General features: G+C 43.6%; 1 protein-coding gene across 1 annotated transcript in view; it reads right to left on the bottom strand.

Moving 5' to 3' along the window:
- Positions 1 to 25,782, bottom strand: part of DNAH9 (dynein axonemal heavy chain 9) — a 198,131-nt gene that overhangs the window by 35,811 nt on the left and 136,538 nt on the right. The window contains 3 exon segments of the mRNA XM_066980302.1: positions 6,474 to 6,601; positions 9,820 to 9,968; positions 16,157 to 16,350. Of these exon segments, the coding sequence (XP_066836403.1) occupies positions 6,474 to 6,601; positions 9,820 to 9,968; positions 16,157 to 16,350 (471 nt within the window).

The following is a 25,782-nucleotide window of genomic DNA, read 5'->3' as shown; positions in this document are numbered from 1 at the left end:
CCAGTAATTTCTCCCTGTTTTAGAAATATATGCTAAATAATCCGTTATTTTCTAGTCAGATGGCAGCCTCTGATTTGACAGATTCATTACAAAAGCTTGCAATGGATTCATAGTTTCTTCCACCACTGTTTAAATATTCTGGGATACAGATTATCCAGCCCTCTGAGTTGAACACATTATTCTCTTTGATCTGATTTTCCTCCTACTTTTAATAAATCTTGTTTTCAAGAAAAGTACGTTTGCGTGGGTGTTTTGAACAGCCAGCCCTCAAGGACACAAAGTCTTTTAACCCTGGAAGAGAGCTGTCACCGAGACTCCCTCAGCCAAAATATTCCAAGCAGGGACCAGAGAGTCACAACAAGTGACTTTGGAAGATGCCATTAGAGGAATGGCATGGATCTGCATGCTGGGCCTGCTGGCAGCAGGGCTCATCTTCCACACAGCTGCACCACGGGAGATAGGAGATTGTTCAACTGTGTATGGGGTTTTCCACAAGGTGGAAAGATGTCAGCTGCAGAGAGCAGAGCCCTGCTGGACCTTGGTCTATCTCCTAGCAGTGGTACCTGGCTGCTGCCTACCTCCAAGGTCACAGAACTTACCATAAGGAACAAACTGACAATTAGCTCTATCTCCCCTTTAAAACTGAATGCTACCCCTCTTCCAATGCATGGAAGGCTTTGGAGAGGAAGGTGGTACCTGGTGTATGTGTAAAACTGTGCATGTAACACCAAGCTGCTACAGGCCTGTGCTCCCCCACCATCCTTTCCAAGGATAATGCCCTACTGTGGGCTGCTTTCCCATCATTCCAGCCCTAAAGACATAGCTGGGAAGGTAGGAAACATGAAGGAACCAAGGGATTGATGCACATGAAGGATGCCCAAGAGGTGACAACCCTCTGCCCAGAAGAGCCCCAATGCTGCGGCAAGGAGGTGCCGCACGTGGCAGCACAGTTTAGTTGGGACCCCCACTGCGCACAGTGGTCACACTGCTGCAGCTGCCGGGCACCCCTCACGTATTTCAGAGAAACTCAGGCAAGAGGACAGGCTGTAAACAAATGCTCAGTCCAACTGCCAGATCTCCTCCTGCTTGAATGTGCCTCCTGTGTGACGCCCAGGACCCCCAGGTCTCTGCACAATCTGCAAGAGATGCTCCATGTAAGCACATCCACCTCTCAGAAAAGTCCTGTGTGAACCTGCAGGAGGGGAAGTGCTTTTCTCTGGCCGAGCTGGCTATTCCCTTCCAAATGACACACCACAAGCCTTTGTGAAATGAGCTGGTTTCCATCACCTGAACGTTTGCATGCAACTCCATCTCACATCTTAAAAAGTAAGAATAAAAGAGAGTTTCTTTCTCCTCAGGGCAAAAGAAATATATAGCATTTGGAAACTCTTGAAAAGAAAACCTGTTTTCTCAGTAAATGACCTGCAAGAGTATCCCACAGCTTGTAACATGACAGAACCTGCATTTCTCACAACCTTATTAATAAGAATCCAAACACTATTTACATTTTCTTTCAACCCAAGAGAAACATTAAGGTGGTGGTGGAGGGGTAAGATACTAATATGTGCATTTATTCACATTTACCTGTTTTTTTCCTGATGTTCTTCATGGATTTTCAGCATGCCAAAGCAGTGGGGTTTCATGCTTGACAAAATCTGCTTTAAAAGCTTTTTGTTTTGTTTTGTTGTTTGTTTGTTTGTTTTGTCTCAGTTTCTTATGCATGGAGATGAAGACCATTTGAACTGCTGTTAGCAGATTTTAGTGACCTAACAAGAGACCAAACCTTTGCTGGCTACTGCCTGCTGGGCGCTAGCAGAGAGCTATGGCCCAAGTAGAGCACAATAAAGCTGGCCAGGACGCTTCTGGTAGATTTTTCTTAGAAGATGATGTCAACTTGTCAAAACTGAAACTTAGAGGCCAAGGGCTAGCTTTGGTTTCTTTACTTTTTTTTTTTTTTTTAAGACGTTCTGGAATGGTCACTCAGTCTGCACTGGAGATATTTAGTGCACGTGATTTCCACTAATGGGAATTAAACACCTTCAGGAGTGGGGTGAGTCAACAGATGTGCACCCTCCTCAGGTTCCCTTCTGCACCTCAGCTCTCCCACCCATACAGCCACAACTCTTGCCACACAGTCTGAATACAGACTTAAAAACTGCTCTTGCTGCTTCAGGATCAACTTCTGCTGCTGCCTCTATCTTGTAATGATCAAGCAACACGTTAACCAGGTATGGTGTAGCTGCTTGACAGCCCCAGAGATCAGTTCTGTAGTGAAACTTGCTGCGGAGGGTCACCAGATGAAAAAGCCCCCATTTTATATGCTCTGTAAGCTCTGTTACAGCCACCGCCAAGCGTTCAGAAAGCTTCTCAGCTAAGACACTTTTTCCTTAAATCTTCTACTACAGACTGACACAGTGTGGTTACAAAAAGGGCTTGCCTAAAAGGCAGGTCCAAAATTCTTATGGCAACAAAAAGTCTTGAGAAAAATGTGATTTTGTGCAAAAATCTAAATGAATATGAAAAATCTAAGACTTTCATCAGTTTTTCAGGTGTAGTTTCATTGTTGTCCCACCTCCACAGCAAACTTCTTTCCACCAATTTTTATGAACACTTCGAATTGTATTTGACAGACAACATTGGAAGCTCAATGCCATGCTATGGTTAGATGGTATACCTGCCTAAGGTGAAAGTTCCAGATCAAAATCCTGTGTTCTTATTATGGCCAGAAAAATATGTTTTAAACCCCTACAAATCTATGAACTGTTTCTGAGGAGACCCAGATGCTAAACCTGATATTAAATGGATTTCAGAGGAGCTCAAAGATCTTCCTTGATTCTTCCATGCCAACAAACAACTCAGAAAAGAGTAGCTGCTGGGCTTGTGCTGGGGTTCTTCTCTGTGCCCCTCAGGTAACATGTCCTATGTCCTCCTGCAGCAGCTGCACTTTTGCCGTAGATAGTCTCCTATTCTGCAGTTGGACCATCTGTGTTTTTAGCAAACAGTTTTATCCATGGACTTGATTCTCTCATCACCTGTGCCACCCAATAATACTGGTGTAGGCACCGCGACAAGGGGCTGCAGCTCAGGGGAGGCAGGGGCAGTGCTGGTACTAGAGAATCAGGAAGCCCCACCGGTCAGGCCCTGCAGCAGGAGAACACTCTTCTTTCCATGAGAATGAATGACTGGTGCTTTCTGGTGTTCTGCCTTGTCCAATGACTCATTCCTGGAAACCTCCATTTTTAGGGTGAGCTGAAAAACTTTCAGGTTCCCAGGAGAAACACAGATGCTGCTTTCCTTAATTTGCCTTCTACGATGCTGGTTTCCTTTCAGCGGGTAACACTGGCCAGTCATTACAACTCAGAAAGGATCAGTCCCACATCAGCAGCCCTTCCTGACGTAAGAACAGTTATCCTGCTGCTGCAAAACAGCAAGGCCTTCCCAACTGTTTCAATGTCCCTTAACAACTGATTCCCACAAACATAATTCCCCGACTCTTTATTACTCATAGTACTTGACTATCATTATTTCTGGTTCCAATCAAAGACCGGTAATGAACTACATGCGTAAAAGCCATTTAGGTGACCATATCAAGTGTTTGTCTTGGAAAGCGTGTGTATGGGTTTATACGAGTCAGCAAGTTCAGTGGTTATCAGGGGAGCTTTACTCCACGTTACCTGAAGAGTTGATCAGTGGACAATAAAATGCAGAAGTGAACCTAACAGCTGTTTTTTGTCTGCTCAACAGCAAATGGGAAGCCTGCATGTAGCTGTCCCGTGGGTGGCATACAGCCTCCAAACAATGAGTTTGATTAACGTGGGTAAAATTACCCTGACTGCCTCTTGAAATCTGCTCTGTTCCACTCTCCTATTATTATTGTGATGATTTATAAATTCTGGGGCATTTTTGCATATTGAGTTGTCTGTGTCGTTCCAGGTCCTGTGTAACTGATCTACAAACACTCCTGAAGCTGTCTGTAAGGTATCTGTCATCAAAAACCTTGAAGGAAAGACCTTGTCAAATAAACTGCCATATGGCAAATATTTGCCATGATCCACCTATGACTAAAACAACAGGAGACTCCTTTGTGGGATTCTCATTCATTCCTGCTGTGATGAGTTTGGATACTGATTTATCAATATCTGGAGTGGTCAGCATTTCAGCCTCAAAAAAAACATTTGTTCAACCTTGCAAAAAAGTTTGCCCAGAGGGCCATCTGATTTCAGATGGATTTCTGCTGACCACAAAAGAGTTGAGACCAACCCGCCCAATTTAGGGAATACCTATTTAGCACCTCAGCCTGCTCTCCCTTCCCTTCTCCTCATTTTACATAAAGATCAAAGCCTTGGAAAGAAATGGGGGCGTGAAGTGAAATACGGTGGCACAGTCTGGAGTGGAGCAGCTTGGCCCTTCTGTCTGACAGGTAAGATCCATTGCCCTGTTGTCACTCCACATGCCTAACCAACACACCAAAGGCAGAAACTGGAGAGAAATGGTACTGCCTGCCTCAAACACCCGCTTGATGTTCCCAAGTCTGTCCTGAGAGTGAACCAACGCACGACACCCACCTCCCCGTGGGGCCCTGCCTGGATTGCTCAGAAGGTTGGTGACTACGAGAACACGAAGAAAGAGCTCTGATCTCTGTTTTGAATCAGTCTTGTCTACATTACTTTCTGCTAAACCAATCACAACATTGTACTAGGATGTCTATGTGTATGAAGTTTTATCAGTTTTGTGACCACAGCAGAGAAAATCCCAGGTGACTGACTGACCCCAGCGAGACCCAGCGCTGGCATCCAGCAGCCTGTCCTCGCCACCACTGCCATGCCCCCTGAGTTTGCCTCATGCAGTTTGCTTCAAAACCTGCCAGCAGCCAGCTGCATTAAACTCTTCTGTCAGCTCCCAGGGGAGCCTGTCTGCTCTGTGCCACTGGAGATAGTCACACTTGGCAGGTGTTGCTGGAAAGCCAGTTAGCTCGACCATCAAAATCCTTCTTTCATACAAATCTCATTTCTGCAGCTCTTCTGATTGAACATTCAGTGTCCACTGAGACCTTTTACTGATTGCTCTGCCTGCCAGAGATGTGAATGGGTGAAACAAAAACACTGAGGCCCACACTACTCATCTGCTAGCACTGAATCAACAGACATGGTCACTGACGTTAAAAGAGATCCTATACAGCAACTACTCCCCATTAGAGGGAAAAAGAAAAAGAGAAGAGAAGAGAAGAGAAGAGAAGAGAAGAGAAGAGAAGAGAAGAGAAGAGAAGAGAAGAGAAGAGAAGAGAAGAGAAGAGAAGAGAAGAGAAGAGAAGAGAAGAGAAGAGAAGAGAAGAGAAGAGAAGAGAAGAGAAGAGAAGAGAAGAGAAGAGAAGAGAAGAGAAGAGAAGAGAAGAGAAGAGAAGAGAAGAGAAGAGAAGAGAAGAGAAGAGAAGAGAAGAGAAGAGAAGAGAAGAGAAGAGAAGAGAAGAGAAGAGAAGAGAAGAGAAGAGAAGAGAAGAGAAGAGAAGAGAAGAGAAGAGAAGAGAAGAGAAGAGAAGAGAGAAAAGAAAAGATGTTCACTTTGCAGTACTGAATGGAAGACATTTTATAAAGCTGCTTAGTTTCACCACCATCTCAAAGGCGGAGGCTAGCATTGCAGCTGTCTATGTTAAGAGCTCTGGAAAAGCTCAGAATTGTCTGCCTTGGAGGAAGCTTGCAGCAAGAGCATGAAGAAAGATCAAAACATCAGTGGCATTAATTTAAATCCAAAATCAGGCCCGTAGGCTCAGATCAGGACTCCAAGCATTGTCTTAACCTAAACCTTATACAAACAATTCAGTGATAATAAATGTTTATAAAATCCACATCAAGGAAATCAAAGGGATTCCCAAGACCTGCAAAGAAAGCTGGTATCACTGATTGCATATTAGCAAACCAAAGCACTCACAGAATAAGTGACTCCAGAGAGCATGTGGTGAAGACAGAACTCCCCTTGCACCCTAAAACACTTGGCAACATTTTGCGGAGTTCTGAAGACGGCTTTAAGCATCTACCTGTTTTGGGATGCATAAAGGCAACAGCTCCACTGCAGACAGCCTCTGCCTTTCCTGCGGCAGAGCACACATTCTTTTTGCTCATTTAAATACATTGCAGGTTTTGAACGGTCAAAAGAGAACCCATCTAACAGCTCTCAGGAACAGCTCTTAATGTATTTGTGGAGCAAATAAAACCACAGTCAGGTGTAGCACAACCTTCTCTCAGAGGACTCCCTGCAACTACACACTCCATTGAGGGCTCAAGAGCAAGAGAACCAAGATAAAGTCTGATAAAAACAATAGATAACAGCAAGAAACAGGTGGAAACTGGCAGTTTTGAACATGCAGATAATGCTTTGTCCCATCCCCCACCAGACTGGCATGATAGCCAGCCCTTGTTAATTCGATCAGTGCCAGGGAACCCGGGAGGATGGCAGAGCTGTTTCCAAAGACACCGTACCTGAAGGATGACCCAGTGACCCTCCTTTGCAGCCAAATCTAGAGCTTGTTCAGCAACTACCTCTTGACCTTGTCCAAGGGAGACATTGTGGAAATTCCTGTTGTTAAATGTGTAACCAAGTTTTTTCCCTAAAAAAAAAAAAAAAAAAAAAAAGCAATGTTCAGCACTTTTTAACTGGAATGGCATGCAGCACAGCCGAGCTCAGGCAGCAGCAGCCTGGCTGAGTTCAGCCTTATCAAAAACCCTCACAGAAGAGCTATCACACTTCTTACAAGAGTTATCTTGTCTCTCACACACTCCTTGCCAAAGCACTGAAAACAGCAGTGGCTTCTTCCAAACTACTTTTAATTGCAGAGCAGCATCAACACAAAGGTACATTATTACAAAGTGCCTCTTGTTTAAAGAACACTATTCCCCTGCAACCTTGTATAAAAACATATTTTACAGTGGTAGAAATTAAAATCATTTCCTGCTGATTAAATAGTCTTTGAACAAGATATCGTTCAGTGGGGAAATGTGCCACGAGAATGCATGCTCAAACCAGCAGTGAGGTTAGGAACCCTTTTGGTTTTGAGCAGGCAGCAGAAACAAAATCTGTGTGAGAGTCTTGTGACCTAGACCAAGGCTCCCAGGTTTCTCAGATTTAGGAATCAGCCACCCTTCTGTTTTCATCTTGGATTTTGGCTGTGTGTAGATGCCACCAGTTGTACCACTATGCTTGTAGGAAGGCCCATGGCTGGCGGGCTGCAGCAGAGCCCATCAGAAAGGGTGCTCCAGGACCTGCAGGACCACTGCAGACCATCTCACGCACCGGGGCCCACACAGTGCATGGTGGGAACCCCAAAGACCATATATTTTAATATGCTGCTCTGTAGGAAGGATTGCAGCTATTTAGTGTTTCTTCATTTTGTCCCTGATGCTCCTCTGGGCTCCTCCTTTGGAGGATGAGCACTGCGTTTTGCTCCCGCAGGGAAGCAACCCCACAAACGTCCACACTGGCACCACGCAGTGTGGCAGGATGCATTCAGCACAGCCAGGGAGCCCCCATGTGCTGATCTCTTGGCGTTGACTACACGTATCTCTACAGGCAGACAGCACACGCACCCTTAATTCCTGCTGAAAGCAGATAAGTTTTATAGTAAAACAAGGAAAAGATTTGTCTAACAAGACTGAGGATGCAGCTCTTGGTACAAGATTGGAAACAGATGGTGATATATAAACATCCAAACCCTTCCAGTTGCTCAGGTTTTCTGCTTAGCCTTACTACAGAAAAACCCCTAGGACAGAGCATTACCCATATTTGAGAACTTCCACTATTTCTTTCTCACCATCTCTGGTTGCTACCAACTTTGAGAGCTGCTGATCCACTCCTCACAGAGTAACTCTGCCCTCAGGACTCACCCTCTCAAGAAGGGATGGGGCAAATTTACAGAAGGTAGGTACCGCCCTAAACCAGGTGGTTAATAATGTAAACAAAACACAGTTGTTATTTCCCCATCATGGATGGGAATGGACTGCAGAGGGACACACGGTGAGCCTTCACCGTCTGCCTCACGAAAGATGATGCCAGACTTCCTCCTTGCTGGTGGGGAGAGGAGAGGGCACAGGGCAGGTAGGCTGTCCTCAGCAGGGACACGGGAAGCTTTCCGAGACCAACAGTGTTTGCTTCAGGGTCCTCCCCATATTGCAAAGGAAAGGCCCCATGAGAGGGCAGCATCTGGAAGAAGTCATCCTCCACTCAAAAGCCTTATCAAGCCAGACATGCACTTCAATAAAACTTAATGAAGGGCAGAGAAAATACTGAAAAATGAATATGGACCAAACCCCAGCGAGGCAGACTTGAAGGCTAGTGTAGCTGCACTTAAGCAATGGCTTCAGTTTGTCTATTTTTTTCACTTACACTAGCTGTAACTTTTCTAGCTGACTAACCCCAGGTACTCAACTACACATATCTTTACAATTCCGATTAAACCACTTGTGGCTGGATTTTAGCGCTCGATCTCCCGTACAAGAAAATATCACAGGAGAGACCGGATCACCAGTGTGGCTCCAACGGGAAGACAGGCACAAGACAACACCTTCCTCATGGGGTCCCCTTCTATTCACAGTAATGAGACCTGATACCAGGGCAGAAAGAGACCAAAACACAGTGCAAAGCCCAGGAGCTGCCCATGACCAAATACCACCATCTGGCCTGGGTCTGACTTGGACATTATTTGGGAGGACCCAGAATGTGCATCACGGAGAGGAAAATGAACCCACAGCTCAAGAAGGAAGTGGTCAGCCACCTCTCACCTGAATGATGGTTTAGTTCTGTGTTACTGGTGACTCTGCTGGGGCTGCCAGCCCTGCTGAGGTTTAGTCTAAAGACCTGCCTGCTAAAAACTGGCCAACAGCTCTACTGATCATCTGATATGTAATTCATACAGTTTAGATGTACGTTAGCACTGGGGCTTGACCAGGAGCAACGGTCTTAGAGATGTGAGAAATGCATGACTGGAAAAGGAGAAAGGGAGAAAAGACATCCGATGAGCACAGTGGAAACCCGGAGCAGCCCTAAAGAAATACCCAAGGGTATCTGGCCCTCTGCTCCAGAAGGATGGAGCTCCTCTGCTGCAACAGTCTCAAAAGAACTGACTGCAGTGACCTCAATTTGGCAGTGGTCCAGTGAGAAGCTGACCCCATTTCCTGATGTACTGTAATTGCCATGTTCAGGCTGAAAACCGTAATGCATTCACAGTGGAGCTGAGACCTGAAGCAAAATTCTGTATGTTGGTAGCTTCAGAGCACAGGCACTGACTACAGCACTTGGTGTTCCACGGCAATCACTGGCTTCTCAAACAAGGCAATTCAGAGATGCCACTTGGGCTATGAAGCCAGCTGACAGCACTACATCATAACATCCACACCAAAAACCACTCAGGAAGGATGGGATTAAAAACTAGAAACTCTGCCACTAACCAGCAGAATGTTACAAGGAGCTGTTGCTTATTTTTAGCTATCTGACAGCGTATTAGATATCTCTGATGTAAATTATAGGTTGTGTACAAGACCAACTCAGAGATCGTTGCTGTGTGAACCACACTGGGAATCTCAGCATTGCAGGAAAGAGACAAGTTTAAATTAAACTTTAGATGAAAATCCAAAAGTCTTTATTTACAAAAAAAAAAAAAAAAAAGAAAGAAAAAAGAAACAATCACATTGTCTCACAATTATCTGTTTTTACCAGATTACTCCATTATCTACAAACAGATGAGAAAAAAAAATAATAAAATGTCATGCCAAGATAATTACGGAGAAGATAGAACACAATTCTGTGGTATGCTTACAGACATGATTTATTTACCTTGTTTCTCCACATCCTTCAGTGGGTCAACTCCTGGAGACAGGATAAAAAACATTGGGGTTGCAGGTCCTGATTCCTCAAAGGATGTTGCAAAATCCAGGGATCTCCCTACCACATATTTACTGCCAAGCTTTTCTTCTACAAAATCTCTGCCAGAAAGAAAAAGAAATTTTGCTAGTCTACTATTGTTCAGGAAAGAAAGATTCCCCTGCAAATAATTAATTCATTTTAATTTTGCTGATTCAAACAAATGAGAAACTTCATGAAAAAAATGGGTATAAAATCATTTTAGAGAGGGTCTGCAGAATGGGCTCTGGGACCTCTCACTATCAACGTTTGGTACTTTTAACAGGTGTAAAATGACACATGGCACACAAGTATCTGAGAAACGACAAAATTATAAGGACAAACAGTGGGACCTACCCACCCAGCACTGTATGCAGAAGTTCAGTACAGTTCAGTACTGGCTTGGTTCTGACACAGATATAACAGGGAGAAGAAATAGTTAAGTTAATGTATAGAAAACTGCAGCATACTTTGTAATCCACACAGCATTTGAGAGGCAACAGCATTACTTCAGATGTATCACCAAAAGCCACAAAAAGTCCGGGTGATTTAGAAAATTACTTTGTTCTGGAAGGATAAAAGGGAAGAGCCCTAAGAATATCCAGCACATGCAGCTGAGCCTCTGCACGAGAGTCACAAGGAAAAATACAACTGAGCAAACAGGAGCTGCCTGAACAGCAGGCAGCGTATCGAGAACGTTCAGGGTGAATTTCCCTGGGGTGAGCTTACCAAAAATCACTGCTTTATAAAAAGATGACACAGTGAACATTGATTCAAAGGAAGAGGCATTATATTCAACCCCAGGAAGGAGCAGTTGCTTTTATAGCAAAGGTGCATGACTAAGGCCTTTTGAAAACCTCGGTACAAGAGGAACAAAAGCATCGACCAGTTTTCAACTGGGGGACGATACCAGAATAAGGCAGCCAAATTCTAAGAGACCTGAGAGACTCCTTCAAGGACTAGTGAAAGGCAGCTGGAATAGAAATGCCAAAGGGATTGCAAAGAAAGAAATTCCAATTTGTTTGGTACCTCTTAAAAGTAGATTTCTCTGGTTTGGGCACAGATTTGCTAAAGAGCTGCTGGAGAGCTTCAGTCCACAAAAATCTAATGAAGTCCATGAGATACAAAGTCACAACATTCTTGTTCTACATCAGGCCCTGGCTCCATGAAAGCCTTGATGTCTTTCAGATAATATATTCATAGGAGTGGTCCACAGTATAAGCAGTAGGACTTGTGAAATAGTACCAGAAGAAAAGAAAAAGCATCCTGTTTAGACATATGAGTGGCTTGCAGCTTCTCTGCATTATATGAAGCCATGGCTGACGGAGATCCTTTAGCTGAGGAGTCCAGTTAAGTCCATAACCATGGCAGAAGGTGCCAGTTGCCAGAGTCCACAGTCATACAACATTGTTTCAAAGGTCCATCCCTCAGGGAAGGACTTGAAGAGAGCTAACTTTGACCTCTTCAGGGACCTAATTGGAAGAATCCCCTGGGCCAGGGCCCTAGAGGGAAAGGGGGTCCAGGAGAGTTGGCTAACATTCAAGCACCACTTCCTCCAAGCTCAGGATCAGTGCATTCCTACAAGAAAGAAGTCAAGCCAGGGGTGCAGGAGACCTGCATGGATGGGCATGGAGCTCTTCGGAAAACTTAAACAGAAGAAAAAAGTGTACATGATGTGGAAGAAGAGACAGACTCCTTGGATGGACTATAGGAACATTGTCAGAGAACACAGGGATGCAATGAGGAAGGCCAAGGCCCAGTTACAATTAAATTTAGCAAGAGACATCAAGGATAACAAGAAGGGCTTCTTCAAATACATCAGCAACAAAAGGAAAACTAAGAAAAATATGGGTGCACTGCTAAATGAGGCGGGTGCCTCGGTGACGGCGGATACAGAGAAGGCGCAGTCACTGAATGCCTTCTTTGCTTCAGTCTTCACTGCTAAGGCTAGCCCCCATGTACTACCAAGCCTGGAAATGAGAGAAAACCTGGAGAGAGGAAGACTTTCCCCTGGTTGAAGAGGATTGGGTTAGAGGTTATTTAGGCAAGCTAGACACCCACAGATCTATGGGCCCCAATGGGATGCTCCTGAGGGTGCTGAGGGAACTGGTGAGCCTCTCTCTATTATCTTTAAAAGGTCTTGGAGAACAGAAGAGGTGCCTGAGGACTGGAAGAAAGCCAACATTAATCCAGTCTTCAAGAAGGAAGACCAAGGCAACTACAGGCCAGTCAGCCTTACCTCTATCCCTGGAAAGGTAATGGAGCAGCTCATCCTTGAGGCCAACTCTAAGCATGTGGATCAGGTGCAGTCAACAGATTCCTCAAGGGGAAGTCAATATTTAACCAACCTGATAGCCTTCTGCAATGAGATGATTCACTGGATGGATGAGGGGAGAACAGTTGATGTTGTCTACCTTGACTTCAGCAAGGCTTTCAACACTGTCTCCCATGACATCCTCCTGGGCAAGCTCCAGAAGTCTGGGATCCATGAGTGGACAGTGGGCTGGATTGAGAACTGGATGGGTGGCAGAGCTCAGAGGGTTGCACTCACAGTGCCAAATCTAGTTGGAGGCCAGTGGCTATTGGTGCCCCCCAGGGGTCAGTACTGGGTCCAGTGTTGTTGAACTTATTCATCAACGACCTGGATGAAGGGACACGGTGCGCTCTCCACAAGTTTGCAGATGACACAAAGCTGGGAGGAGTGGCTGAGACACCAGAGGCCTGTGTGGCTGTTCAGAGGGACCTGGACAGGCTGGAGATTTGGGCAGAGAGGAACCTCATGAGGTTCGACATGGGCAAGTACAGGGTCCTGCACCTGGGGGGGAACAACCCCAAACACCAGTACAGGCTGGGGGCTGACCTGCTGGAGAGCAGCTCCGAGAAGAGGGACCTGGGGGTAGTAGTGGACAGCAAGTTAACCATGAGCCAGCAGTGTGCCCTTGTGGCCAAGAAGGCCAATGGGATCCTAGCCTGCATTAGGAGGAATGCGGAAAGAAGGTGGAGAGAGGTGATCCTCCCCTCTACTCAGCCCTGGTGAGGCCACACCTGGAATACTGTGTGCAGTTCTGGGCTCCCTGGTACCAGAGGGATGTAGAACATCTAGAGAGAGTACAGCGAAGAGCCACAAAGATGATTCAGGGATTGGAGCATCTGTCCTATAAGTGAGCTGGGCCTGTTTAGCCTAGAGGAGATTGAGAGGGGATCTCATCAATCCCTACAAATACCTGAGGGGACAACATAAAGAGGCTGGGGCCAAACTCTTCTCAGTGGTAGCCAGTGATAGGCCAAGGGGTAACGGGTATAAATTGAACCACAGGAGGTTTCATCACCATATGAGGGAGAACTTCTTTATGGTTTGGGTGACAGAGCACTGGAACAGGCTGCCCAGAGAGGCTGTGGAATCTCCTTCTTTGGAGATATTCAAAACCTGCCTGGATGCCATCCTGCTCAATGTGCTCTAGGTGATCCTGCTTGAGCAGGGTGGTTGGACTAGGTGATCTCTGGAGGTCCCTTCCAACCTTACCCATTCCGTGATTCTGTGATTCTGTGAAATTACACCCTGCCAGCTGCTGGACTGATCTAACCTCATTGTGCATGTGGAAGCATGGTAGCACAAGGTGTTGCAACAAGCCCCTTGCTGATGTTCTTCAGTAAGACTGAAGTGTGAAATAGGTCTTTACACTTGGAATTCCTTCTTGAGAAAGTTAAGGTTCTTGGTGATGGACAGTAGAGCACTGACCTCACCTATGCTCTGCAGAGTGAGTCAGGACAAGAGTGGTTTCTCCTGATGGCTCCTTAAACCTAGAGAATAAAACACCCTACACTAATATCCCCAGGGACCTGCTAAGCAGAGTGACTGAAAAATCTAACTTTCAAGGCAGGTAAATGCAAGGTGTAGGGAGGATGGTAACCATCTCATTTTAGATAGCAAAGAGCTTTCTAGACCATCTGCATGATGCTGGTACATATGACATGAGACACAAAAGGTCTTAACACCTTTCTGAACAGCAGTTGGAGATGAAGTAGGAATATTCTAGGGTATCTAAAATGACCCTAATCACCTATGTTTAGGCTACTGAATTCTTCCTTCACTCCTTAACAGCATTTAAGCTCTTGTCAAGCACCTATCTCAGAGAGATAGGAAGGTTACAACTATACTTGTAGTGAAGTTCATTGATCATCAGTAAGGAATTTAATGCAAATAGATTTACAGATATCCTAACTGATACATAGAAGGAAAAGATCTGCAAGTTGCGAACTGCAAAACAACTAGTGGTATCCAACGACACTGCAGAAGAAACTCTCAAAAACTCAATGAATTTGTTAAGACACATGATGTTGAAGTGCTACTGGCTAAACCAGGAATGTTGAGGCTGAAGTCCTCAGGGTGAGAGTATGCAGCTCCCCAGGACATTGCTCGAAGGGTTCCCCAGTCTTTGAACAGTCACAGACTCAATACAATTTTGAAGATGATTAGGAAAAAGGGATGCCAGATGACTATTAGCCTTCTGTGTGGTACCTATCAGGGATGCTGACTATTAAATTCAATCCAAAGACCTCTTTTCTTTCCCTACATCAGACTACGAGCTGTTACTGACTGACATGAAAAGGACAGATGAATAGACGTGTGTTTTTTAGAGTTGAATCTCTTAGGAGCACCATATTTCCTCACTAATGGAACAATATCTGCTTTAGCCAGATTGCTGGCTGAATTGAGGTTTGCAGAGTATGATACTTTTAAGAAGTCAGGAAGTCAAAGGCATTTTGACTGTCATTATTACCACTAATAATTTTGCATTTGCTTTGGGGATACAAGGTTTGCTTGCCTAAACAAAAGCACTTCCTAGGACATTAGGGACTACTTTCTGACCATGTTGTATTTCAAGAACAATTTTAGTCACAAACATCTACAAAGTCTTGGGGAAGGCACTGTAAACTGTTACTATTTGAAAGTGTTTATGTTCTACCCTACTTCTATGTAAGAAACAAACAAAAAAAACACCCCATATTTAAAAGTTCTTGTGCAAACAGAAAAGCTTGACATAACTCTAAAAATATCCAGCCAAGGTTTAGAATGTGGATTCTCTTACCTTTTCACAAAAGAGAAGTATGAAAGAAATTGAAACTTTATGTTCCAGTTATTTTTGAGCTATAAGAGTACCACTATTTTGACTGAAAGAAACAAATTAAACTTGCTGAAACAAAATATGCACTTAAAAGCTCAGAAAGACAAAAGCTTATTCTACTCAAGCTAAATAACAAAAGGAAAAGCAATGTTTTCAGCTGAGAGAACACATGGAGAGTCCAGCCCCAGATGAGTAACTAATGAAAAAGAAGATGGTTTAGAATGGCATAATTATGATAAATTATAGCATTTGATTGAATAAAATATAATAACATTGACCATAATGAGACTTCACTCGAAGTCTTGACTGCATTTTTCTGTGCATTTTAAAGCACAAACAGAAATGTAGCTCATGCACCGAGTAATACAATCTGCTACATGCACCTGTATATGCACACATGCCAGATGGTGGAGCAATATAAACTATTTGAGAGGCAGTGGCGTAAGAGGCTTTGTAGAAATGTCAGATCATAGACTACCAGGACAGAGAAGGAGAAAACAAGTCCTAATGGAGTGAAAGACTTTAGTTTCTCCTGGAACAAGCATATTGCTTTTGCATATGTTCACGAAGTTTGGACTCGCCTAGTTACCTTTAATATATAATTTACACCTACAACTTTCAGAACTAGCATCACATAAATTTTGAATTTTATAGAAAAAAAAACAAACCAACAAAATACCTCTATGAGATTTCCCTTTACTTCTGCACTTTATTCTTGCACCTAAGGAACAACAGTCATAAACAATCTAGTAACTAATATTGACCTTAACGAATTCTAGAAGTTGCACTGATTATGAAAAGACTCTAGTGCATGTGTTATGCCTGTATGATGATGCTCATTGCTGGCTTGGCATTTCTGCTCTTCACTCAGTGCTAGGTATACTGCTTCCCTCACTACTGGCAATATCACGGTTAGATCTCCTGAAGCAGGAAATTTCAATTAAATGAATTAAATGACTCTTGCAGAGTTCAGAGATGACTCATTCAACAAAGACCCCTTTATAGTAAACCATTTTGCAGAACTCATAATCCATAATAAATAAATCCAAACATATTCCTGAATTACTCCTGTTCCCTAGAAAACACTGACCCAATGTTGCCTGATAAGCAAGAGCATTACAGAGCCAGTGAAGAAGCGCCCCTACCTGACTGCGTAGGTCATGCGGTCGGGTCGGATGGCTCTCATTATGCACAGGCGCTGCAGAGCTGACTTGTTCTTCCATTCCTGGGGAAACTTCTCCTTTTCAGGACACTCAGATTCAACAAACTTCTTCCACCGTTTTGCAGAACCCTCAATATCCCGATCCAGGTTTCTGAATTCTTCCATAGATGAGAGAGCCTGGAAAATTCAAGGAAGGTCTTCAGAAAAACAATCCTACATGTCCTTGAACTTGAACTGTTTTTCTAACACTACTGGCTGCTCATGCTTTGCTCCATTAGAAAGCCCAAAGCTGGAGCCTGGGAACCACAACCAAAACCCCACCAAGATCAGATTTTGTCCGTTCTCCTTTTCCCAGCTCTGTTGTCAGCACATTGTCACAGCAAAAGATATCAACATGGATGATTTGCAAGGCCACAGCAAGGGGGGGACTGCGGACAGTTTCATACTTGCGGAAGGTACATGCTCTGAGGGTTTTTTTGCCACCTGCATCTTCTGAACTGAAATGTCTCAAGGCTGCCCACAGAGTGTCAGCTCTAAAATCATGCTGCACCTAACACAGCTTCCCTGAGGCTCCCACCCACATCACTGTGAGGACCTTCCCCTGCCAATGAAGCCACATCTGCATCCAGGTCTTCTCCCCCGCAGCACAGGCACCGTGACACGGGACTTTGGAAGGGACAACACAGGAAAATCTGGTGTCATCCACAATGCAGCTTTCCATAACCCAAAGTGAGAGGAAATCTGCTCTCCTTGTTTCAAAACCAGAACTCAACAATCTCAGGTAGCCAGCACGTGGTACTATGAGTTAACCCAGAAATGAGTGATTTGAATGTGGGCTGGAAACTGTGAGCCTACCTCTGACAGGAGAGCACACCACTGGCATTCCCGTGAGCTGCAAGTCTGCAAACAGTCCCCCTGCTGCTTCAACAGAGGGGATTGCGCAGCAAAACCACATCTGATGGTAAAACCTGCCTTTGGGTCTGGGGTGCTGTCTGCATAGCTTGGTGCACGCACTGTGAGAAGCCGCAAAGCTGGGACTTCGCCCTGCAGCTGAGGTGACCGTGGAGCCACAAATCTCATTAAATGCAAACTGTAAATCCAAGAATTATAGAATTGTTTAGGTTGGAAAAGACCTCTAAGATACAGTCCAACCTTTAAATGGGCAGGTGATTCCTTTGTATAGACATGCTTTGTATAAACACATGTAAGCTACTGTGCTGGTGTAAGATCACTGAGTTTTTTACATGCCAAATACAAAGACTAGCTTCTTGGTGCTACAGGCCTGTAGCAGAAATAGGTAGCTGAGGTGATGTACAGCTGAGCAATGAAGTGCCTAAATGATAATTACAATGAAAATGTAGCTAGACTTTTTTTTTTTTAAATGTTCCTGCCACTGTAAAGAAGTGGTGTCTATAAATATTACGCAGAAAAGTAAAGAATCCAAATTATCTTTCATACAAGTGGTAGCAAAATATATTGCACTACTTGTAAGGTTCTTTTGGATTTCAAGCAAAATTCTCGCTGAAACAAACATCTTCAGCACATTTTGCATAATCTGAAGCTGCAAGCAGTTGAACATGAAAAGGAAAAGACAAGTGGTGTATAAAAGACAGTGAATGAGCTATTTGCTATAGAAACAGAAGGACATACTCAGAGCAAAGCAGAAGCTTCTTGATGGGCAGAGGTGTTCCGCACCATTAATGCTCCGGCTCACATCCCATACAGCTCTGCTACAGAAAGCAACCGAGAAAGCGCCTTGAAAAATGCTGGTGTCATACCTTGTTCAGATCAACTGAAAAAATACACGCTTGCCAAAGGGCTTTGAAAGTCATGCAAATGCCCTGACAGAACTGCTGAGAGATTGCCTTGGATATGATGCTGTTGCAAATAAGGCAGAAGACACTGCAGGCCACTCTGCTGGAATGGAAGGAAAGCCACACTGTCCCTCTGGAAAGGCTTCCCAATGAGAGTAGGAGAGCAGGGTAAAACTTTGGTCTTTCTAACAGACTGAGTTTATTTAGAACCCTACTTCAACCTGGAGAGTGAACCAGGGGAAAAAGCACGTCAAAGGGGCTCCTTATAACAAATGAGTTTGTGCTTTCAGCAGTGAGAACACCAGTAGATGATGGAGAGAAAGAAGTCACAAGGCTGATCCCCGTGGGTGCCATTGACACGGGACGTTTGCTGAATATTACACTCATAGCATAGCAGATGCAATGGTTGGAAAAATCCTCAGGAGGTTTCCAGTCTAACCTCGTGCTGGGACTAGGTCAGCCATGGTACCAAAATGCTGAACTCTAAAATGAAGCCTCCTCAGCCCCTCTTGGTGCTCTGTTGTAGAGCTGCACTACCCTCTTGGCGAAGATTATGTCAGATCTGAACCACCCTAGCTGCAATCTGTGACAGTTGAAACTTTTATTACATTCACTGCAACTAACAAGGAGAGCTTGGCTCAGTCATCCCACAGCTGTCCTACCAAGAGCTGTAGGCTGCTATGGTGCTGCTGCGTGTTTGTCTCTTCTTCAGACTATACAAGACAAATCCCTCTACCTTTCTTCACAGGTCAAGTGCTCTAGGACCAGAGTCAGAGCTATAGGCACAGATTTACTTGTAGATACTTCTATACATGCTTCTGGAACAAATCAAGCCTTGCCCAAAGTCACAATTTCATCAGTAACTCCACAAAAAAAGATCAGAGTAGAGCACGTGCAATACCACTCAATAGCTGCAGAATGGACTGACTTCATCTCCATGCCAAACTGCCAGGGACACTGAGAACTGTGTGAAGAAGGGTGTGAGCAAAGTAGTGACTCAACAGATGTTGCTTCCAAGTGTGGATTATCTCTGATGTGGAGAAATTTCAGCAGCAGAAGCCATTGCTCTAAAATCAGAGCCACATCTTGCTTTCTGTGGAAAACTGGAAAGCAGTGTACAGAACATGAGAAACTGAAATTCACCAGAGCAACACCACACATTCTGATCTGCCAAGTGTCTTGTCCTTGCAGTGATAAATATAATTGATGCACCTCTCCTACCTGCACACAGAACAGCAGCAAATGCTGAATTCAGTGGATTCATCACTGCAAGTGCTTATATAAAACATTTTAACATTGTTGACTTCTGAAGTGAGTTACTTAAAATATCACTTCAGAACTTTGGCTGCTGCTGCTGCTTCGAGAATTCTCTTAGTGATGTTAACAAGGGAGACTCTGAAAAACTGCTTTCTTCTTACAAAATGACAGACATGTAATCAGAGATGATAGTCTCTCTCTCTCCCTGAACAACATGTTGCAGAATTAAGAAAGCTCTAATTGCAAGTATAAAGTCTCTATTATATAAATTAACACTAAAATTTTCATTAGTCAACAATTTTAATTGCATTTATTAGGACTGATGGTATTAATAAGATATGCTACTATTTAAAAGCTGCAGCAGTGAAAGCTATCTCAATCAGTAATCTTTCTGTGAATATTAATTGCTTTTCAATACCTGCTGAGATATTTTCCAAGAACCTTAGACCAACAATAATATATCACTGTTTCCAAGCAGCAGGAGGAAAAGCAAGAACATAGATAGGGACAGATCAACCTGTGTAGTAAGGCTATTTTTGTCAACATAATGAAGAATAAATTTGTCAATTAAAGTTGTCATGGAAATGGAGAGAGACAAAAAACACTGACCAAAATAAAATATGAGCAAAAGGACTGGAGGGCTCTAGTTCCTGTCTATGCAACCCACATTATAATCATCTCTGATGGCTGGAAACAGGAGGCTCTTGGGTTTATATCACAAAATAAGACTTTGCCAGCAAAACAGGGCTTCTCACACTATGTCAAAGCACGGATCATTGTTTTCTCTGAGTGATTTTTCATTCACTGAATCACAGACAATTTGCTTTATCACTTCAGTTTGCTTTGACAGTTTCTCCTCTAAGTCAGTACCAACTTCAAATTGGAGCTGAAATGTCAGCAGTTCCGTGAAGTTCACAAACTCACAAATGCAAAGCCCTCTCTTCCCCCCCACGCTTGTAGGGAATACAGTGAGTATCAGCCATCGTCTTGGAGAAGGAAACCCTAGTTGCCACAGCACAAGAGCTGCTGATGTGCTTACACACCTTGAGAGAGTCAGACAGAGGCCAAAAGGAAAAGGGAAAGAGCCTGAAGACAAGGACACGACAATGTCTTAGAGGGTCAGGGAGAGGTCCCAGGCAGTTGGGCACAATGAGAAGATGAGGTACTCATCTCCCCCTCACTGCTTGCTGCCTCCAGAGGATGGGATGAATCTCCAGTGGAAAGAACACCTTCAAAGGCCTGGTGTCATTGCTGCCACATGCAATTTATCTTTTATCGCCAGATACACACAGCAACAAGCTTTTGTAAATCTATTAGAGAAAGCACATATACTCTTATCACAAAAAGACAGTTATTCTAAGGACACTACACAGCCAAAACTGGTCCCGAGTTTAGACATTGCTTCATAACATTTTATATAATCTAAATCAAAAAGAGATTATCTCTCTGTTTTCTTCCCACTGGCACTAAAAGAAAACATTTTTTAAGACATACATATATATATATATATATATATGTACTATTTCCATAATTTAAAATATCCTACCCCAGCATCATCTAGCTCTGTTCTTAACAGCTCTGGGGCAAGCCAAGCCAAAGCAGCTCCTCATTACCATGCTCTGCTCCACCATAACTAACATGGAAAGTAATACAGTGCAAGTAAAACCAGCGCTGCCAGAGGGAGCACCTAACACTTATTTACAAGTTCCCCAGCAATCATGAGACTGGTTTCTAAAAAAGACATCATAAAGTCATAATTAAAAAATTGAAGCTATTTTTTAAAAGCTATCCTTACTTTTTGAGCCTTCATGTTATAACTGATTCATACTTCAAGTCTGACCTCCTTATCTATCTTGCTTTCAGAAAAGAACCTCTACTTAAAAAGGGCTATAAGGAACACATCAAGCATCACGTGGCACTCTATAAAAATCACACAGTTTGAGAACACTGGAAAGAAATATTTAATATTCTCACAATATTAATAATCTGTGAGATGATTAAATCATAGAATCGTAGAATCATTAAGGTTGGAAAAGATCTCCAAGATCATCTGGTCCAACCGTCCCCCTACCACCAATGTCACCCACTGAACCATGTCCATAAGCACCACGTCCAACCTTTCCTTAAACAACCCCAGGGAGGGTGACTCCACCACCTCCCTGGGCAACCCGTTCCAATGCCTGAGTACTGAGCAGGCTCCACAAAACGTCCATGGTGCTCAGCAGATGTGCAACCAACCCAGCAACTACTGCTTCTGGAAAGGCAATATCCTGACAATGGCATTTGCAGAAGCTCAAGGGCTGCCATACGCTGGGGTGGCCCCCAGCCCGGGCAATGATGTGCACATAGTGCAGGAAAGACAGGCTTTTAGGCTGGAGGTTAATGATGGTTGAAGGGGAATCTTTTCTGGATGCTAGGTTAGGTTTGCTATCCAGGTTAGGAGTGCTCCCAAAATGAGAACTAGGATTAGATTCAAAGCCTACTAACGCTGCAGTAATTTAAAGCATTCTAGCTGGGCAGCTGTCCCCATGGCTTGGCTGCGCACGTTGGAGCTGTGTTCCAGCAACCTACCTGGGAGACACAGTGCTCCCAGGGAGGAACAGGGAAATCCCATCACAACTCAGCATCCTAGGCTATCTGTCTGTACATGGGATTGTATAGTTTGGAGAAGTTTGTGTGTGAAATTTGCAATGGAGTTAAAGCAGAGTGGCTGCATGAATGTCTGATACTTGGAAACAACCTAATGTGTTTTCAAAACATCCTCTGAAGGTCTTGCGTTGTCCACCCACACTGTAAGTTATGCTTATATAAGTAAATATTCATAATTTCTTTCCTTCATTTCCTGTGGGTGGCTCACATCTCCTTAGGAATACCAGCATCCTCACAGCTGGAGAAAGAGAGCTCCTGGAAGAATGGCAAAGTCAAACCTGCATCTGGCTCAAACTGATAGATTGGATCATTCAGGAAGGAGACATATAGGCAGATGAATTACTCCATCTGAATACTACTGTTAACTAGGAGAATTAATGTAGAAGATGATGGATTATTTCCATCTTTCCAAGACTAGGTTTTTGGTTGTATTATTCATTCACTGAAGGTGTTGTTCTGTTTAGCTGCACTACCTGCATTATTCAACTCATGAGGAAATCTCTCCTGAAGGTAAAAATAAAGACACGATGGTTTTGTCAAACTTCAATCACAAGCTATCTATGCCAGTCCTTCACTGTCCTCTGTCACAGATTTTCCAAATGTCCAGTGTGAATCTTTTTTGCACTACTTTGAGATGTCTCTTGCTCTCTCTTTGACTGATTTATAAAACTGATTACTCTCTTCCCTTCAGAGAAGCCTTTTTGAAGATTGTACCCTCAGTCTTCAGGCCATCAGACATAACTCCTCCTTTTCTCCTCCTCAATCTCTCCTCACGGTCATGTTCTCATGACACTTCTCACTGCTCTCCTCTGTTTCCAGAATCCACACATCTTTCGGGAAATGCAATATGCAAAGATCAAACCAGACTTCGGCAGAGGCCTGGACAACTCTGAGTGAAGTGGTGAGAGTGTCCCCACGACTCTGTCAGACTATATTCATCGCACAAGGGCGTTCCTATTCAGGAACTGGTGGTAGTGAGGTGCACTGTGGTGCGCACAGTGGAGATGGTTCTCAGATCATCAGTGCCTCCACAGAAGGCCATCTTATGTTCTTCTTGGTGTTACCAGCAGGGTTCCAGAGATGGGTCTAGAGATGTCAGAGGTCAGCTGAACTATGCCTCAGACACTTAGTGCCTCAACACTGCCACGCAAAGGAAACAGTTATGAGCTCTACCATGTTACAGAAATAAGGAGCTCAAACAGGTCCTTTACAGAAGATGTAGATTTAAAGAGATGAACTTATAAAGAGGAGCCAAATCCCAGCCATCTGCCTTCATTGCCCTTCTAAACACATCTTACATATCTAGGCACAATATATTGGGTCCAAAGTGGGATGACTGCTTGCACCCCTTCATTGCTAGCAGAGCTCTGCTCTCTGCAGTCACTCTTGGGACCACAGCTTACTCGAATCTTTTCAGGAGTGCACTGCAACTGATTATATTTTTTTTTCCTATCTTTCAAGCAAAGCAATATGACATTAAAAGATACATAACATCTAAAAAAAAAAAAAAAAGATATTTGATATCTAAAAGATATCTCTTCCATTTCATTTAGAGGGAGCAAGGACTTTAACATTCAAAATGACCAACTAAGGGCAGGCTCAAAGTCATGGCAGGGTGCACTGCAAGTGAAGGACATGGCCATAGAGACATCCAGAAAAACTCAATTTCCATTCTGCAATCAAACCAACAAAGTACGTCTTTAAATATTTGATGAGATCAAAATCTCTGCTGTATCTCAGATAAATATCAGATCATTAGCCAGAAGGTTAAAAAAGAAAAGGAAACAGAAGACAGAAGGATCTCAAGTAGTATTCTGAGATGCTGTGAATATTTCTCCGAGACTTGAGTGCTGGTGAGGACAGATGAATGTCCTTAGGAAACTTATAGATGAGAGCAGATAAATGCACATTGGAGTGTCATAATCAATGTTTTCTATCAAAGATGCACTAAAAGGCTGTACATCTAAAGAACTGAGTTAACTGAGTTAATGGAAGAGATTTAATTAAGACTATGATTCTCTGGCATAATAATAATTTCGAATGTACATAGGAAGCCGTGAGCTGCAAGTCTTTCATATTTGACCAGCCTGATCAAAGGACCTTGCTTATGTGAAAAGAACACAATATATGCAGCAGATTGTATCACAATGAATCTTTGACGAGAATGAAAAATTTCAGTGTCTGAAAACTATATAAAGTGAAAGTTGGAAGAGAGTTTTCTGTTCTTTTGCCAGGAAAATCCAGTTTTCTTAAATGTAAAATATATGAGATGGTATTTTTTCTCATAAGCCACACACAAAATCTTATCATCCACATTCTGCAAAATTATAAATATGGAGTTAATACACTACTTTGTCTACTGCTGTTCTCCTCCTCGAAAGCTGAATTCAGTATTTAGAGCTCATTATTCAACATCACATTATTAAACAATGCCCTTTCAGTAGCGTTTTCATATCTACATAATGAAAATTCTTCCTCTTCAGAAAAAGATGAGGGAAATGATTGGGATGAAGAAGTAATCCAAGCTGGCCAGGTGTATTCTTGCTGTATATTAACTAGCTTCACTTATCCTATGGGACACATCTGCATTCAGCAATGAGGATGCGCTGCAGAAAATATCACAAAGAAAATCAGACTCGGGAAATGTTCATTTGTGTAAAGGAGATCCAGTGCTGCCTCTATCCAGCCTGAGGGAACAGGCTGCCGAGGCAGGAGCCAGATGCACACACAGTTAATCACAGGCAATGGTTCTGCAGGAGGCACAAAGCCATGGGGTCAATGCGGACATGGCTCCACAGGAAGGGAACTGCACAAAGGGAGGAGCTGGAGCATGGGAGAAGTTTGCAGCACAGAGCATCAGGGGACACAGAGAAATCCATTCACCAACCCTGAGCTAGTCTCAGTGGCCTGAGACCCACCCCAGTCTCCTAAAAAGGGCTAGTTGCAGCCAAGACAACCACAAAAGCAAGGGCCACATGGACACACACAACCTGATGATGCCATTTCTGTATCCATGCTCAGAGCAGAACCATGGCATGAGCTGACTGCCCTCTGGACAAATGAAGAGCAGCTCTACATGCTGCTCTGGGTTGAAGGGACCCCAGTGCATCATTTCAGACAATCCTCATCTCCCATACAGGTAACAATACTTTCAGCTTCAGGTTGTACATAGAGGAAGTTGAGTTTCCCTCCTTGGAGATCTTCAAAAGCCACCTGGACATGGTTCTGTGCAGCCTGCTCTAGGTGGCCCTGCCTGTGCAGGGAGTTGGACCAGACGGCTTCCGGAGGATCCTTCCGGATCCCTTCCATCCTCAATCATTCTGTGATTCCATGATCTTTTGGCACTGGAGATTTTCCAACAAAGGGAGAAAAAATGGGGAAAAACCTACAAAGGACCACCTCTACACTGATTCTGTTTTAAGTTCAATCTTAAAAAAAAAAAAAAAAAAAAAAAAAAAGAAAGTGGTCCCTTGCACACATTTCTGGCCTGATGTCCTATGCAGTTCAAGCAGTAGCAGCATTGTATCTTTGTGGTCTAAGGTGTGGCCATACATTTACGCGTAAAGGTGACCAACAGTCAGAAGAAACAGACAAGCTTGCATGCAGAGAAGAAAACTTCTTCAGAAGTACCAACAGAAACCACAACTTCCAAGCTAAGAACAGGGAACACAGCAGGTGAAGCAATTATAATGTGTCGTAATAAAGGAAACTGAAAAAAGAGAGAAAACCTCAGTAAAAGAATACTTCTGACTTCTCAAGGGATCACTATTAAATACTTGCAATAGTGGTAACCGAAACGACCAACACTATGGAACACGTAAGTCAGGGACTCTGTAAAGGTACTAGTTTCACTCAGTGGCATAGTTTTCTCCCTATCCTGCTCTTAACT

This window comes from Anser cygnoides, chromosome 19 (assembly GCF_040182565.1).
Source record: "Anser cygnoides isolate HZ-2024a breed goose chromosome 19, Taihu_goose_T2T_genome, whole genome shotgun sequence".
Taxonomy (NCBI): domain Eukaryota; kingdom Metazoa; phylum Chordata; class Aves; order Anseriformes; family Anatidae; genus Anser; species Anser cygnoides.
The sequence above is the reverse complement of the archived record's forward strand: the minus strand, read 5'-3'. Positions and strand labels throughout refer to the sequence as shown.